The sequence below is a fragment of the Lygodium microphyllum genome, chromosome 28 (genome assembly GCF_053477565.2).
Source record: "Lygodium microphyllum isolate KBCC chromosome 28, Lygodium_microphyllum_v1.1.10, whole genome shotgun sequence".
Classification (NCBI taxonomy): Eukaryota; Viridiplantae; Streptophyta; class Polypodiopsida; order Schizaeales; family Lygodiaceae; genus Lygodium; species Lygodium microphyllum.
In genome coordinates this window covers 58,505,946-58,524,502 of record NC_141162.1, presented here as the reverse complement: position 1 = coordinate 58,524,502, position 18,557 = coordinate 58,505,946, and the positions used below count along the sequence as shown (strand labels likewise).

Here is an 18,557-nt window from a genome sequence, read left to right as displayed (position 1 = left end):
AATACCACAAGCCGATTTCAAGTTCATAAGGGAATACCATTAGCCTTCCCCAATAGCACTCTTTAAAAAAACCAAGATTTTATTTGGAAATTTGATAGGTCCTTCCCCATCTTTCACCCATATGGGTCAAACTCTAGGTGTCAACAAACATGGTAGGTTGCATAGGTCCAAAGAGGGGGGAAGGGGTATGCTCGATAGTAACGTTTTTTAGAACATTGCATGTGGGTGCCATCTAAGTATTAGCTTATGTGATAGGTTCCACACCGATTTGTGGGAGGGGCAAATTATAAATATGTGTGGAAATGGTTTCCAAGGATGTTCTACATGTTGGCCATTGTCCATTCCCAAAATAAAGTTTTAGAGCCCTCTCATTTTGGTTATGCCATGTGTAGACTTGCTATACATTCTCGAGGTATAGCAAGTAAAGGCACCTTTTTCAAACCCTGTTGCTCACTATAAAGTGAGAATCCTTTACATCTTGGGCATTATTCGTCCCCAATATTCAGTTTTAGAGCTCTCTCATTAGGGCCTTGCCACGTGCAAACCTGCTACACGTTTGGAGGTACATCAAGTAATAAAGTCAACTGCATGTGGCACCTTTTTTTAACCCTCTTGCTTACTATAAAATATATTTTAGAATAGCCTAGTTATTACTTGTGTGTGGCATCGCCCTTAGTCCATAATCATTTCAAAATTGAAATCTTCTTGAAGTCGGGAGGCATGTCACGCGATGACCATGGCGGAGGTAAATTCATTTTCTGTGTCAGGGCTCGGGTGAAATTCATTCGGAAACAACAAAAGAAATAATCTGCCAGAGAAGAAAGAGTGCACCTTTTCCTTGCCTACGAATAGCACCAGGGCCCAGCGAGAGAGAGACGGAGAGAGAAGCTGGTTGGCTGGCTGGTGACAGCATGTTGATTGAGCTGCTCCAGCTTGCTAGGCTGTTTCCCATGGAGCCTTTCTCCCAAAAAGTTGATATGGTACCGTTTCTCTCTTTCTTGTTCTTCTCTCTCACCATGTCATAATTCGGCCTGTTTCTTTTTTATTCTTTCATGAGTAATGGACGATCGTGATATGAAAGAGAGGACAATCTGTCTGGTAAGTTATCTTTAAAGCTCTAGAACGATTTACCGGCTCCTTGACCGTTGTACTGCTGCGCATAGGCGCACATGCGCAAACTGCTGGTCCTTGCAGAATTCTTGCTGCTTGATCACACAATTTTATCCTTTTTTTTGTCCTGCATTTGACGCTGCATGCAGCAGGAATGTTCAGATAGCCTCCTGGAATCTGAAGCTTCATCACACAAATTTATCATTTTCTTGTCCTGCATTACACGCTGCATACATCATCTTCTGCAGTCTGAAGCTGAACGAAAGGTATCATTTTACAGAGAGAGAGAGAGAGAGAGAGAGAGAGAGAGAGAGAGAGAGAGAGAGTGTGTGTGTGTGTGTGTGTGTGTGTGTAGTTTGCCGGTCCCAAATTTCCACACCTTTAAACTGCCTTGCATAGTTGTACGAGTTAGAACAACAGCACTTCTTGCAAGGCGAGCTTTGTAATCTTTACAGCAAATGACATTCATATGATGGAGGCTGTTATCATTATGAAATCCAGAAGAGCAGACACTTAGGCGTTTGCAATTCACTAGTGGTGTCTTACTTTTTTTCAACAATGGACACTGAATGTATGAGCAAAAATACTGGACTTAAGCTCAGCCTTTGAAAGGGAATGCAACTTTCCATACATGAGTCTGGCATTTCAACCTGCATGTTAGATGATTTGCGGATCAGAACACTTCATGCCAGTCAAGCTTATTTCGAACTATAAAATTGTGTGCAGCAGTTGTCAAGTTTCAAGCATTCACAAAACCAGATCTTACTGACTAGTAACTGGCATTTCAGGTAGCAGATTCAGTTGCCATTAAAGTGGAGTTTGTAGGGATCCCTCTGACACGTGTGAAATTGTACTTGCATTGCAACCACTTCAAGTTGAAGTAATGTGGCAAATGTATTTGAGTCGTCTTAATCTAGAACATAAGCATTCCTGAAAATTGTTGCTGGACACCCTGGTTTCTCTTAGAGATCTCATGACATATCAAATCATGGCATGTCAATTCTTCACAGAAAAGATTCCTCTTGAAGCTAGTAATGATTTGCTATTCAAGCACTTTATTGATCCCTATTGATGTTTAATTGTGCTTTTTTTGAGCTCAAATGCTGGCGTTTAAGCTGATAATGCTGCATCTAATTATCTAAGCATTTTGCCAATTCTATCAAGTCAAATTTGCAGTTTTCTAGCACAAACACTAATCTTTAATCTCACAATGCTGCATCTGGTCGCTCAGAGATGTTCCCATATCATCCAATCCACGAGACCAGAATTCTGGGTTAGCCTTTGTCTCATCCGTGTCCATTTCACATTTACTTGCATAGTAGGTTTCAATTTTTTGGTGTAGTGCTGATGCTGACAGAAAGACTCAAGAGGCACAGCATACCCAGAGGGTATCATATCGAGACGAGTTGCAGATAGACACTTTTGGATGTTAAAATTTTTTGATGCTTCAGTCTGACAGTCTGCAGGATGATGGTAGTGTCAAGGTGATGGCGACAGAGAAACAGCAAACCCAGGGCAAGTGTCTGCAGCTGTTCAGTGGTAGACACTGGAGAGAGAGTCATGTTTGGTTTCAGGGTACTTGGTTTTTCTGCCTAATCATGTTTGTCAACACGACCCGCTGCACATATCTTGGATATACTAACTTCTGGTAGACAACAGAGTGCTAGATATGGTCGCTCTCTGGATACTTGGTTTTTCTGCCTTTTCATGTTTGCCAACATGATCTTTAGCTAATCTTATCTCGGATGTACTGACTTCTGAATTAGATTCCTCATGGGTCTGTAAGGAAAGGTCTTTTATTGAAGTGGTAAATGTTGTAGGCAAATGAGATTTATTTGCATAGACACATCAGGCAAAAGCAGGATCATCCATAACATGTTCATTGGCTTTTGCAGTTTCAGAATGATGGCAGATGTGCCAATTTCATTGATATCATTGCCAGTCCTTCCTCCTGATTCATATTCCACATCTACTAGTTTTCCATCAAATGCCAAGCCCTCTTCTCACTTGAGAGTGTTCATAGCACTTGGCATAGTTACAACAGGGATATCTGTATTATTGCTGTTGCTACTAATACTTTTAATTAAACGAAAGAAAGAGGAGCTGAAGAACCCTGTGTGTCATGCCGTTAGTCTACCTCTGTGGAAGAAAGACCTCCTTTTAAGCCCAGGAAGACAGTTCAAAAAGTGGAGGAAAGGTCAGGAAGTATCCTACTTGTTATTTATGGGGATTATGCTATATGCCACATTTAGTCTTGAGATGATGCATCCTCTGTGATGTTTATTGATTGTGCTACAGCATGTGCCCTTGAACTCATGCATGTGCTCATTGATCTCCCTCCCTTTCTGTTCTTTCACAGGTCCTTCAGCACGGTTTCACCGCTTCAAATACAGGGAAATAAAAAAAGCAACTGATGATTTCAGCACAATTATAGGAAGGGGTGGTTTTGGCACTGTATACAAGGCCCGATTTCATGATGGATTTATTGCAGCAGTCAAGCGCATGAACGTTGTTTCTAGGCATAGTCAACAAGAATTCTCCAGAGAAATGGAGTTTTTGGGTCGCCTACATCACAGGCATCTTGTAAATCTTCGAGGATTTTCTATGAGAAAGCAGGAAAGGTAATCCTTCAATCATCTGCAATAAAGTGCAAGAATCGCTGGTATACTTGTAGGCGAATGAATATTTTTAGGGTTTAAATTGTAGGGAGTTGTGGTGCACAATTAGCTATGGGAGAAATCTTCTGAGAGTATATGTGAAAGGTTTGCTAGCTTCTTTTTGTGCTAAGTGTCACTTAAGGTTGGCAAGAATATGGTCTAGTCCCAAGAAGGTATAATGCTTGCTGCTTTTTGTGCTAAGTGTCACATACTGTGTACTAAAAGGTTGCAGTGAAAATATTGCAACTGAAGGATGAAAAGTGCTCCACACCAGAAAGATGGAGATGCTCTTGTTCTAAATGTCACTTGCTGTGTCCTAAAAGTTAGCACAGGAAATGCTGCAAGTGAAGGATGAAAAGTTTTCCACAGAGGGAGATGCCTCTCACTTAAGTGCAACCTTAAAAGGTTGCAGTAATAGTATTATGAGTGAAGGATGAAACGTGGTCAAGTTGGGTCCTGGTCTAATGATAGCCTGACTGCTGAAAATGCTGGTCTAAAAGATCATAGTACGACTTTTTTGGATTTCAAAAAGTGGAGCTGTCACATTTTCGAAATGGGATACTTTGTACTGGCAGGATATTGACTTGGATACATAGTCTTATTGACAAAAAGTATTTGGGTGTAACCAAGAGAATGTCTTTACAAAAATAACTCATCCAGAGCGGCTAGGTGAGCAGCATCAGAAAGCTCAGCTTCAGCTATGCGTTGGGCCTTCATCTCTAGCAAATTGTCGAGGTCCAGTAAAAGGTTTATGGTTCTTGATTTATGACACACTGCTTCTTAGCCCTTTCTGCTGCACTCTCAAATGTATCCATTTTTCTTGATATGTGAACAAGGAAGTCCCAACTTAATATGCGAAAGAGGTTCCATATGAGGGCTTATTGGCTGGGCAATTCATGAAATGGTAGGGTGGGTTTTCCACTTACGATTTGCACTTTGGGCAAAGGCCAATTCCTATGTTTAGTTTGAATTTCTTTCATTTGTTAGAGATCATTTTGCAAGATTAGCCAAAGCAAACACGAGATTTTGGGGAAAATTACTGGAGACCAAACTCTAGTGAACCTGTGGATCCCCTGATATTCAGTCCATTCAATGCTCATCTTTTGTTGAGAGATGTCATCATGGTTCTGGTGTCTTGTTTTAATGTGGCTGTGGGCAGGAGGTTGGACATCGTACTAGGAGAACACTCTAATGTTGAAAGGTAGTCTAATCTGGATGGCTGTGGGCTGGCAGTTTGCCACTGGGCTTTTCTGCAGTTGATTTCATTTCGCTGCTGCGGGGACAGTTCAAAGGTTTTGTTAAGATAGATATTCTTTAGAAAACTAATTGTTATTTTGGTAGTCCCATAGATCAGACTAGCAATTGAGACCTTTTTGCTGATTTACTTGGCAACTTGATATTGGGTGGGTGGGATATGGGGGAGTAGTATGCCTACCCAAATATTGTCCTAAGTGAATCCAAGGAAGAGTCAAGTTTGGGGGCAGAGATGATCGGATGTGATTCAAATTTGAAGCAAGAACTCTAGAGCCCATTAAAAAGTTGGGAACAATTGATAGAACCTAATTCAGCTTTGGAGGTTGCTATGGGTAGGCAGGATTCCTTTCCATTTTTTTAGATCCTACTAGAGTGAAGCAAGTAACTCCTGCATAATGAAGTGGATTGGTTGATCGTATTGTCATGGTGTCTCTAGGAGACCAAGAAGTAGACAGCATAGGCAATCAAGATGTATTCAATGACAGTGGCTCTACTAGCCATATTGAGCTACGTGTAAACCATTTAACTTGTCCATTTTAGACTTGGTTTTTTCTATTTACCATATTTGTTTTTGTTTTAGAGAGACATTAAATCCCATTAGGATACCAAGCAGCTTGAAGATATACTTGAAAGGTTTCCCTAGGATCCAACTTGCACACGAGATACGATGCAAACCACATTCATGAACATAAGAGATTGGACATTAGACTCACCAAGCCAAGGCATAGAGCTAGACAAACCCACCCTCAAGCTCACCCTTTAGCTTAGGAGCTAGCAACACTTTGGGTCACGACCACATCCCAAGGATTGGTGTTTCATACCACCAACCCATACTTTTGGCGTACCTGTAGATGTCTTCTAATGGATGTAATTGATTGTGGAGCAACTCATTCTGCTAGTTTGGCAACAATTTTCCCAAAAAGATAACACATGTAGAGTAATGCTTGAGGATTATATAAAGCCTTTGTTTCTTAAAGAAGATATTTGAATTCTTGTGAATACATGTCCAAGGTCTTCTTTCCTATGTTGAGTTTAACAATTTATGGAAATTTTCAATCCGATTGTCGATTACAAAATGCTTCTGAAAATTAGACTGAAAATTTGCCCATGTTTTCAATTTGGTGTGTAGCCTTGTCTACCAATCATACACCTTCTCTTGTAATATAATTTGTATTTGTTTGATACAATGAGTGTCATTGAACCGATACTAATGAAAATAAGCTGTCCATTTGGCCTGCCATGAGTCGATGTTGGTCGTATCACATTGCAGAGTGAAGTAGTGCGGAAGTGAATGACCGTTACAAAGAGTAAACAGAGAGAGACAAAGAGACAGCGAAACACAGAAAATTTGTAGTGAAGAATGCTGTATAAGGATGCAAAATTATACACAGGTGTAGAGAAAATATTTGCGTATGTCTCCACCTCGAGGATCTCGATCTCCGTCAGCCTCGAGAGCAATCTCCATCACCAACAGGCTGAAATATGTCAGATACAATGTCTAAGACTGCTGGAAACTCAGCGTTATAAAGGCTGAAAATAATGCCTGAAAAATGCTTGAAATAATCAGGTTTAATGCAGCTGATTGCAATGGGCAGTCCGACTTTTGCCACGTGGCAGCTTGCCACGTGGCACAGCTGATGTGGCACAGGGAATGATTCTCAACACCCCCTCTCAGATCCTGGACAAATCAGTAGACGGAGGGATCTGGAATGTCAGTGAAGGAAAGTGTGGGGAAGTGCCTTCGTAAACAAATTGGCAAGATTGTCTTCAGTCTCACAATATTCCACATCGATGGTCGCATCCAGATGCTTCTCCTTGATGAAGTGATACTGAATCTCTATGTGCTTCGTCCAGGCATGGAATATGGAATTCCGTGCCAAGGCAATGCAACTCTCATTGTCGCATCGCAAAATAGTAGGATGAGTCTGGGGGTAGCCAAGCTCCTCTAACAATCGTTGAAGCCACATAGTCTCACATGTGGTAGAAGATGCAACCCGATTGTAGAGGCAAGCTCACGCTCAATTGCCAAGACCCATGGACCGCTTATTTTTTCAAGCGTTCCAAGCGAGTACCTATGGCTCTCTCTCACCTAGCCGACGCCGATGCGCCTTCGATCCTACCGGGATGTAGTGAGCTTATCTTGATGCCCAAACGAGTTGCCTCCTCTCTCAAGCACTCTGGTAGCTCCATGATTCGTGATGCAAGCTCAAGCATCCTCAATTCTCCTTCTCCAAGCTCCATCATAGCCATGTGCGCAAGACGAGAAGAGAAAAAGAGGAGATGATGGAGAGCTTCACCTCCAAGATTCCTCACCCTCACACACTCACTCCCTCCCTTAAGCACTCAAAAACAAGCAAAGAGAAGAGAAGGAGAGAAGAAGATGAGTCCACTTTTGCTACACACTAAAGAATGAGCTCTTCATTCACTTTTCAACTTTATATACAAAGCCCTTAATCCCTTTTGGGCGGTCATTCCCTTATCCCATTTTTTACATGGCCGATAGGCCTTCTTTCCCATTGTCCTATCTTCCTAGCTTTCTTTTTACCACCCATCTACCTTTACAATTTGCACAGGAGAGGCATGGCGCTCTTTTATAATAATTTTAGGGGTACCTTGCATTTAAAAAAGCCCTTTTGCCTTTGACTTGAATTTTGAGGTTGCCCTTGCACTTTTAGTCTTTCTTCCTATTGTCTTTTCCGTTGAGGCCAATTTTCTCTTGGGCCACCTCTTTTAGGTCCTGACTTTGCGCTTTTCCACTTTTTTTCACTTTCTTCGTGTTGAGGTTAACATTATTCCCCTCCTAGTGTAGTGCCAGTCCCATGGCACTGACTTGTAGTAGTTGGATGGTGGGGTGGATGTAGCCAAAAGGCTTTTTTGAGTTTGTATATAAGCCCTTGTGGGAGATGGTGTCGGATGGACCAGCCCTTGAAATTGAAGATGTAGTTGGGGTGGGTCCCTCTTTGATACTGGCCTTGAGTGGATTTGTCCTTTGAAATTGAATATTGTGTTGGATGGTTCCTTGCTTGGAGAATGGCGGTAGACGGGATCTGTCTTTGAAATTCTCGATGGTGTTGGATGGATCTCCCTTGGAGAATGGCGGGTGAACTAATTTGTCTTTGAAATTCATGATAGTGTTGGATGGATCCATCTTCTTGCCCTCCGCGGTTGCTACGACGCGATCTTAACGTGGCTTTTCCCCATTTCCAAAAAGTTGCCTTGTCTCTTCACCTATGTCCGTGTAGAGTTCACCACTTGCACAAGAGGAAACATGCGTGCCTTATAAAATGAATTACATTGTGCCTCGCTTTCCTTGCGAGAACGTTCAGCCTACCTAAGCATAATGGTCACTGCCAAGAAGACATACACCTTCAATGGATTGATCAATGAGGAAGCTGACTTTAATGTCTCAACTCACGATCATTGGACTCACATTGGCAGATCACAATTACAGCCGACCAATGCCAAACTCAGCCCATATGGGGACCTCATATGCACTCTTGGGGAAGTGCAAGGTTGCAACCTCTATCGAGTCTAAAAGCATACCAATAATCTTCTATGTGTTGCCAAACACCAAGGATGCCGGTATGGAATTGTTGTTAGAATGCACATTTAAAAAGCAAGCTCATTGCAATGTCGACTACAAGTCCCAACGTATTCACCTCACCATAGACAACATACGTATAGTTACCACTTTCAGTAAGGGCTATGCGACTCCAGCGGCGTTTGCAAAGCCACTAGTAGGGAAACCCACCGCCAAGTCTAAGGAGGGGGGTCGTGACTTGCCACCACCCGCCAAACCTAAAGACCTGTAAACCGTTGAAGCCAAAACTACGCCCCCTGAACCAAGGCTTCAATGGATACCTAAACAGCAAAGCCCACTACCTAGAAGCACACATACCCGGCCCCACAAGGCTAAAGACCCACACTCGAAACCTAGGAGGCAAAGATGAAACTATAGACGTCAATGCACAGTCAAGCCATGATGAGTCCCCAAGACCTTATTGCAAGCGCAAGGCTACTATGTGGGTAACACTTGGATCTAGGTACCTAAAGCTGAAACGGCCAAAGGCCCTACTCAAATGCCGCCCTCAAGCTTGACCACACGAAACATTAGGATACGTTAGGCACTCAGGCCATGAGAGGCTTAGGCTGCTAAACCCATAGAATCTCCGAAGCCCAACCCCGTAGAATCTAAAATACTCTATAGGCCAAAACCACAGCCCGCTACTAACAAATTGTCTCAACGTGGAACTAGTGCCCCTTAAACCTCAAAAGGATCATTAGCAGCCGCAGCCCAGCCTATCGAACACGAGGCCAAGCCACAACCTTAGAAGCAACTAGAGCCGTGACAATCAGCTGCTGAACTCTCTAGTTCAGTCAAGCCCCAACCACCTACAGGCCTTAGACCCTCTTACGAGCAGAGATCAATTCTAACCTTGGCCACGAACTTCACTTAGAACACGGGAGATGACTTGGTTGCTTGCCTTAGACGCTTAGATGCTACCTTCCGATCACTTGCTAAAAGCTATGATCGCTTGGACTTAGACCTTTTGGAGTAGCCTTTAACAACGGAGGTGCGTACGCTACCTTGCTCATGGGAAGAATCGGAATTTGTATTCGTTAAGGCTGCCAAAGCAGCTGAGAAGTTAATTGCCACTGAGATTTCCCGCGAGCAAGCACAGAAACGACACCTCATCACATCATATGGCAAGCGCATTGCGTACGCCACCGACCAAGAAATCGAAGAATTGAAGCAACTTGCTGACAACTCTTCCTTCTTGCCAAAATGGTACACTCTTTGACTTCAATGGGAATTTGAGGGCTATCAAATCATGACTAATGCTGAACAGAGACATGCTATCAAAACCTCAAAGTATGACCCTACTTATGTAGCTCCAACATCCTATAAGGTTTTGATAACAATTTGTAACAAACCCCTAGAAGAGCACCTCCTGACCTATCTATCTTTAGATCATATTCTAATTGAGGAAGAGTTACACATTGCTAGCCGAATTTGACTCTGGTGACTTTCTAACGAATGTCCTTATCTACATCACTCACATAGGCATTTGACCTATCGACATGGACCACTACGCTAAAATGGAATATAATCCAAACTTCTATGATTGGCTCATGCGGACATGAAGCACTGTGCACAGGCGTTGAATGCCCTTAACCCTTTAACCTCTAACCCTAGGAAGGATCCTTCTCATTCTCAAGGGCGGAGGGGGTAAGGTGAAATCAAAAGGTAAGATCAGTGAAATCAAAAGGTAAAATCAAATAGGTAATGAGAATAAAACGAGCAAGAAAAACTAAAAAGCCTCAGTCAATGTCCAAAATAAATGAAAAATTAATTTGTGATTTGAGGAAAAATGGCATAAAATCTTAGAATGAAGGGACTGCTTGAAGAAAAAGTCTACTAATGTACTTAAGCATCTCAAGTCAGCAAGCATGGAGTCTTTCCTTTTGTGAGTAATTCTTTTGAAAAGCACTAATGGTGAATATGACTTCATGATAGGCAACCATCATGGCAGGCTAAGAAAAGACTGGCAGATTGATTTTCTCGGAAGAAGAACAAGCGAAATACGGCCTCTTGGTGGAAACAAGGGCTCTCAATCAATTTAAATTTTGACATATCTTTAACCTAGAGGATGTAGCCATCGAAGAGCAAGCTGTTATTAAGCAGTGCAATCTGCAAAAATACATGGAAGCAGTGGGCCAAGGGGTTGATTACATCCATTGCATGGAGTTCTTATGAACTTTTCACAAAAACCGTGGCACCGTGACCGTGCGGAAGAGAGAAGAAACTCGTCGGGTGTAGACTGAATTGACCTTGGAGTTGGTAGAAAGAGCATTGGGCTTGGCAAACAAAGTAGAGAGAAAGCCGAAGAGAGACATATACGCCATGCTAGGGATGGACAAGGTGAAGGTCCGCACCAACAATGGCATCAGCTTGGCGGATATTTCGGATCCCAAAATCCAACTTCAGACCAAGATGGTGCATGCATTGTTCTTTAGTCAGAGGTATAACACAATCATGAGTCATCTTAATGTCCCCTTACTAGAGAGCATTGCAGCACAATCACTGGATGAGGTGAACCTCAACGGCTTTGTGAGAAAGACCATCGAGACCTCGGCAAAGGCTTTGCAACAAGAGGTCAACTCACCAGATGAGAGTCCCCTACCACCAAGGCTAAAAGGAAAGCCTCATCTTCAAAGATCTCAACGATTGGATTCAATGGGGTCCTTACCGCCATCATCAGAGAAGCCTTGGGGCAAGGATAGGGAGGAGGAGAAGGAGTTGATGAGAAACCAAGCAGGTCACCACCTCACCAGGAACAAGAGGCATAATCCAGTGAGAGGACAATGAGTGAGGATGAAGAGGACACGAAGCAGGAAGGGCAATCTAACCGTGGAGAGGCTAAGAAGACAAATAAGAAAATTGCATAGGAAAAGCAAGAAGAGAAGAGGAGGAAAAAAGAAAAAGCAAACTTACAAAAGGCTCGCAGTGATTCCAAGAAGGTCGAGGAAGAAAGAAAGAGAAAGGTGAAAGAAGAGGAGGAGGATTTGAAAAGAAAGAAGGAGAAATATATAGCCCTTGCAACGCGTAGATCCATTGAGTAGCAGTCCAGGCAGGACAAGTTGAAGCCCATGAGTCCGCTCAAAAATGGAAGGGCCAAGCTCAAGTGCCCACGCGCCGGAACTCATATCACCTGCAGTGCAAGAAGGCAAGGGCAAGGCCCCAATCATCCCCATTCCTACTTTCCTAGCGCCTGCCACCACAACCACTGTATCCACACCTAGTTCTACGACCCAGGTGGACGCCAGCAACCTAATGGCCTGGGTCCAATACTTTGTGAATAAGGAAATGAGCCAAGGAGTATGAGAAGAGACCCCTTTCATAGGAACCAAAAGCCTGAAAGCAGAGCAGATGTCGAGTCTAGACAAGACCCGAAGAAACAAAAGGTGACAACCTCTACAACCTCCTTCCCCACAATAGAGATACCACTTGTGGAGTACCATGAATATGTCAAGGAGCTTCTCTCTCAACTAGAGAAAGCCAAGGAAAAGAAAAAATTAGCAGTGGCAGAGCTAGAAGTAGAAAAAGAGGCCATGGCTACATTTCAGCTAAAGAAAACCTGCCAAATAGTCATGGCCCAAAGGGAGATTGGTGAGCTCAAGGAGCAGCTACAAGCTAAAGAAGAATCTAAAGCCAAATGGCAAGCAAGATTGGACGAAGAAACTGAAGCCATAGTGCGTCTGTGAAGACACAACGAAGAGATCGTAGGGCTTTATGAGGATTTGCAAGTAGAAATGGAAAAGATCACTAAAGCCACAGAAGAACTAGAGGTAGTGAGGGAGGAAAGAGCATGCAAATACGAAAAAAGGTGGAGAAATTGACACAAGAGGCGGCCTTAGCATAGGAAGAGCAGCAGAGATTGAAAAGAGAAACGGAAGATTAAGAATAGAGGCTGATAGTACAAGCTCAGAGGCAAGGGAAAAGCCTCCAGGAGATGACGAAAAGGGCAGACGAATGGGCAGCACATAATGAAAGACGAGTCAAAGCCTTGGCACACCGTCTGGCTCAGGCTGAAAAAGATAAGGTACTAGCTGAAAGCCGAGTAGAGGCCGTCCAAGTGGGCTTCGAAACCCAACAACGTGCCTTCCTCAATGCACTACTCGATGTCACCCAGACAGAGGAAAGGGAGGCCGTTGAAACCATCAAGAAAAAGCTTTAGATTACATACAGGGCCTTGAGAGCAAGCCTGCAAATGCTGCTGCAACGTATAGAAGTCAGCTTGTGACCTTGGAAGAGCAACGGAGATACCTACTGTTGGCAAGCCTAACCCCATAAGAAATAGATGCAATTGGGTTTGCGGAAGGGGTCCAACAGGAAATCCAGCAAGGAGATGAGGCTGGCCCAAGCTTCGAGATGGGGCCCCATGAAGAAGAGATAGCCCCACAGCCACCTTCCCCACCACAGCCAGAAGACCCACAACACCAGACACATCCGAAGAAAGAAGGGCTGCACTTAAGGAAAAAAGAAAACAAATGGTGGAGGAAGTAAGGAGAAAGTTGAATGTCAGACCGGTACAAGAGTCACCCGCACCTATTCCACCGAGCCAGAATAATTTCCCAGCGAGCTTCCATGTTGATTTGGTGATCTAGGAACAACAGGAAATTTCCAGAAACCCCTTCGACCTGAACTTCGAGTTCCCTGCTAATTTGCGCAGGGTTCTATCGATCAAGGTGGTGGAAGAAGTAATCAACATCGGAAGCATGCTCGGGGGAAAATGGCTGGTGGAGAGAGAACAGAACCCCACCCTGTGGGGCACAAAGGATGCTGAATTTTGGCAAAATAAGGTTTTTGAGGTCCTGAGATCAGTATCATCCTATAAGTGCCAACCTACATGGAGAAGGCATCTCTGAATATGGACACTTGGGTGGCTTTTTGCAACACCCTCCCATTCGAACGCAACAACCCGACATTCATGCCATACCCCCAAAGAATGGGAGTGGATTTTGACCCCAATTTCCACGGTCGGTATGACTTGCCCATAATCTACAATGCGAACTGTACTAAGTTGGAAGAGGCCCTCACCTTTACCCCAGAAAATCTATATGACTCTATAGTCCGTTTTATAGACGAATTCTCTTCGTGCCCTGACCTTGCATTCATTATTACTACTTGTAATTACCTTAGTCTACTTAGAATACTACTTAGGCAAAATCCCACTCCACAATGACGCAACCTTTCGCCCCGCTACCTTGATCCCAATGCCATAGACAGCTACACCATGGCTCCACCGATAATGCCCGTTGCTCTTCTCCCTTCGTTTTGTTAATTCCTTCTAGAAGATATGAATGATAGCCACTTTGCGCGTTGCAATCATCCATTTCTCTCTAGCACCACTCTGCAAGTCCACTTGAACCTCAAAGGGTACTTGTAGAGTTGGCAATTCCTGAATAAGTCTCTTAGGTCGACTGATAATGCTCGTTGCTCTTCTCCCTTCGTTTTGTTTATTCCTTCTAGAAGATATGAATGATAGCCGCTTTGCGCGTTGCAATCATCCATTTCTCTCTAGCACCACTCTACAAGTCCACTTGAACCTTAAAGGATACTTATAGAATCGGCAATTCCTGAATAAGTCTCTTAGGCCCCCTTCTCCACCCCACTCCGACGACGAAGCTTAGCTCTTGTCCTGCCGATGTAATAAAAAAAAAACGATAACAACAACAAAAAGAAAAGAAAAGAAAAAATGAACGAGAAAGAGAAAGAAAGAAAAAGAAAGCAAAGATGAAAAGCGTAGAAATCAGAATGAACAACAATTTACCCCACATAGGCCATAGTCACTGCATCTAGGGGTTCTCAAGTTAGGTGCGTCCGGTGGCTTCGGTTGACCGGCTCCGTCCCTAACCCCCTAGCCTCATTTTGATTCTCCACTTCACGCTTAGGGCACATCAAGGGCAGGACACACTTAGGGAGGTAACACTCACCTATGGTTAGACCTGTCACCCTAAGCTACACGCACCGCACCTTCCTTATGCACAAATTGGGTTCTCAAGTGAGGGACACCAACTCCCAATTCCACTAGCACAAGCACAATGCACTGTTGAGAAACCCTTCACCCTTTACTTGCAGTTTGGGTTTTTGCATTTTTGTGTTTTGCGTTTAGGGCTTGTGTTTAGGATTTGCAGCCCCAAAAAGGAGCGCCATCCTAGATTGACTGTGCCTATTTATAGGCCACTCTCTCACTCATTCTTCACGGTTGATTCATTCAATCTGTCGCCTCTTCTCTCCAGTCTCTCCACTACCCTCACACTCCTTCAGGAGGACATTGCGGTACGTGGTTCATGGTTGTCTTCATCATCTTCCTTGTGCTACGGCACCCTTGTTCCCTTGTATCACATTCACTCCATGATTCAAATCTTCATCATTTCATTCATCAGAGTTTCTTCTTTCTTCTATTCTCTTCTCCATGTTTGCTAAGTTCACTCCGTGTTGCTCCTCGCCAACCCTACTGTCTCGTTGGTACGCCATCTTTTGACATGTACCACACGGCAAAGCAGCACACCCCTAGGTAGTGCACCTTCTTTTCTTTTCAGGTATAAACAAAGGCTCCAACCCCCCAACTTCAAAGGCCCCATCATCCATGCAATGCGCCCCTACCTTAACTAGTTGATATGTTTCTTCCCAAGACCAATTCCCTCGAGACCCCATCATCATCGACTCACATAACTGTCTTTTTAAATCATCGAACCTTCATCAACTCAAAACTGCAAGTGTCCTTAAACTAGCGCCCGTCTAGGAGAGGGATCATCTTATGCGACATGTCACCATGCAGACGAAACAAGGCAGAGGCAGACGGAGGCAGCCCCAGTCAAAAAGTGAATGAAGAAGCTTATTTGAAACGGTGCAGGAGAAGGCAAGCTTAGAAACAGAGGGAGCTCCAACTCTTTTGGCAAGGCCCTCTCAAGGATGAGGAAGGTCCTATCAAGGATGAAAGATGCTCTCTCAAGGATGACGGAAAGCACCAAAGATTCTAGCAAGGTGCTCAGAATGGATGGAGGTAAGCACCGGATATTCTAGCAAGGCTCTCTCTAAGGATGAGGAAGATGCGTAGTTCAACACGAACCGTCGATAATACCCTGTATGGCCTAGGAAGCATTGAACTCCCTTGTAATCAGTTGGTGGTGGAAGATCGACGATAATTTCGACTTTCGAGAAGTCGGTGGCAATCCCGTTCTTTGACACTACGTGTCCTAGGATATATCCATGCTTTATCTAGAACTGAAGCACTTAAGGGGTTCAACGAGAGAGGATATAATCGATACTGTTCAAAGATAGTTTAGAGTGTGTCTATGTGCTTCTTCCAAGTGAATTGAACACACAGATGGTCGACGAAAACCTCTAACTCCTTCCTAAGCATATCCTTGAATATAGCAAACATGAGCCTTTGGAAGGTAGCTGGCGCGTTAGTCAACCCAAAGGGCATGACTATGTAGGCAAAGACTCTCCACTCAGTGGCAAAGGCGGTCTTGTGTCTATCGTCAAGGTGCACTTACATCTGATTGTACCCCGAGAAGCCGTCCAGGAAACTGTAGGCCTCTTTGCCAGCCACTCTCTCGAGCATGTGCTCGGTGTACGGCAATGGATTATTATCTCTTCATAGAAGCGTTTACCTTTTTGTAGTTGATGTACACTCTGATTTTTCCATTCTTTAGTACAATGACTATGGGTGAAATCCAGTCCGTGTGCTCAATCTTGTAGATGAATCCTGCTCTCATTAGTTTATCAATTTCTTCCTTGACAGCGTGAGCAAGCATGCTTTGGATTTATGGGATACGGTTGCTGCTTGACCGGCATTGCGTTAGGTAACATGGGTATATTGTGAGTCACTACACTTGGATCTACCCCTTTGAGTTCCTCCAGGGTCCAAGCAAAGATGTCTAAATACTCTTGTAAGAGAGCAATGAGACTTGCTTCCTCTTTCTTGGTCAGGTCATTGGCTATAAAGACAAGTAGGGGTGTTCCCCTTCCCTTGGCTAAATTGACCTCCTTGACCTTGGCGGGTCCTTCGATTGGTTCGCTTACTTGCCCCTTGCGTTTGGCTCCCAGCAAGATCACTACCCTATCGTCTTTCTTGAACTTAGTGAATCTTGCGGTGTTCTTTGCTCCTTTGCCTGTGCGTCCTCAGGTTGCTTTCTTCTTTCCTTCTTTAACCTTCGGCGCCTGAGGTGGACGGGTAAATCCCCCTTGGTGCGTCAAGGTCGAGGTATTTCAAGATCATTATCTGAGCTTACTTCCGATTTGGAATCGAACTCTCCATCTTTCACTAGAAGAGGGAGTCTCTCCTAGTGGTCGTAGCTCTGATGGTGAATCCATCCTAAGCAATGGTGCGGCACTTGCTTGGGCTAGGCCTATTTGCTCAAAGTCTATTGCACCTATGTGCTCCAACCAAGTGCGATCACAATCCATACACATGACTCCTCTTTCGATTTTAAAGGCATTTCCCTTTGGTTTGGAGTTTGCTCGTATTTGCTCTATCACTTGTTCCTTAGTGTCGTATTCTATCATGTCAGTTTTTCCTTTACTCTCGTCATTGAAAGAACAATAATCCTCATATTCGTTGTCAGAGCTATCTTTTTCGCGATTGCTCGTCATCTCCTACATCTTGATATGTCTCGTCCCTCTCGTCGGTGACTAAGGCCTAATTGTATATCAAGTTTAAGTCGTGCACTTCGGTCCATTGCCACTTAGGTTCGTTCAAGAGATCTTCAAGTGGTTTAAGGTTCGTTGACGGGTTACCAGCTAATGTCGGTTAGTTGTTGTAAGATCTCATGGAGCTCTCGCTTGTTGTTCGGAACTTGGAATATGATTGGATTGGGTCCTCTCTATATGCTCCTAGCCATCATGTAGATTGCCACTGAGGCCTCTTCTTGGGTCTTGCCAACTGCCTTAGCAGCTTGCTTGCATTCTTTGTTATTCGAGAACGGTAGGAAGGATATGCATCCAGTCTCCCTCGTCCTCAGGACAAGGGATATACTTAGTCAGTGGCCCATAAGATTTCCTATTTTGGCCGTCACCCTTTAGCATAGTGGAGATGGTATCTAGATCGACCAGTGTGGTCTTTCGGGTATCCATCTCTACTCTTATTGCTTCCGTTCAATTTTCTAGGAAGATGAGGCTGTTGCCCCAGTCTTTTATGACTCTCCCATTGTGCATCCAGGGTTAGCCTAGCAGGATGTCATAGTCCACTTCCTTCATGACTATAAAATCAGCCGAGAATTGGACTCTTGCCATCTTGATTGGCCAATTCTTTAATACGCCAAATGGCTTCACTTTCATCTTGTTAGCCAGTGTGACGTTAAACCTGGTTGTCTCAACGGGTGGGTTATCCCAGGTCTGGAGCACTACATGGCTTAGCACATTGACTTCCGCTCCAGTGTCTACAATTCCTTTCCTTGTGGCATCGACTAGAGCTAAGACCAGCAAGACCGCATGTATTTCTGTGACCTCCCAAAAAGCATTGATGTGTAAGGATTTTGGCATTGAGTGCAGCGTCAGACTCGGTATCTGCGTCTTTGCATCATGTTGGTGCGAGTTAGCAATAGCTTGCTCCATCGACCCTTCAACCAACTGTTTCAGCTCTTGCCACAGCAACAGATGCTGCCTAAGCAGATCTCCTAGGCTTAGCATCACGGGGGTGGTCACCGGTGGGGTGAGGAGATTGCGAGTTGCTTGTCACTCTCTTGACCCTGAGTTTCCTGGCCAATGGCCTTGACTGCCTCACTAGCCCGTGGCGTTTAGGCTTTGTCTATGCAGCACTGCTTGTGGTACAGTCACATTTCTCGATTTTGGTTGTAGAGATAATACTGGTGTGCTCATGCTTGAAAGATCATCGATCTTGTCTTCCAAGATTGGCTCAACATCTTTTAGGTGTTCTTGGGCTTCTTTCACCCACTCCTTTACCTTTTCAATAGCTTTGAGTTGGCGCTTTGGGTTGGGGTACTCCTCGACCTTTGCACTTCCCT

At 44.1% G+C, this 18,557-nt stretch overlaps 1 protein-coding gene across 4 annotated transcripts in view; it reads left to right on the top strand.

The window, feature by feature from the left end:
- The first annotated feature begins 706 nt into the window (after positions 1 to 706).
- LOC148011498 (putative receptor-like protein kinase At1g49730) overlaps positions 707 to 18,557 on the top strand; it is a 38,254-nt gene continuing 20,403 nt past the window's right edge. The window contains exons 1-3 of one of the 4 annotated variants that reach the window (XM_087669941.1): positions 707 to 980; positions 3,006 to 3,307; positions 3,470 to 3,731. In XM_087669941.1, the coding sequence (XP_087526067.1) occupies positions 3,013 to 3,307; positions 3,470 to 3,731 (557 nt within the window). In that variant the 5' untranslated portion in view covers positions 707 to 980; positions 3,006 to 3,012. Of the gene's footprint in view, positions 1,099 to 1,138; positions 1,377 to 1,463; positions 1,899 to 3,005; positions 3,308 to 3,469; positions 3,732 to 18,557 lie in introns of those variants that run through there. The other 3 variants (XM_087669943.1, XM_087669944.1, XM_087669945.1) reach the window with 3 other exon arrangements.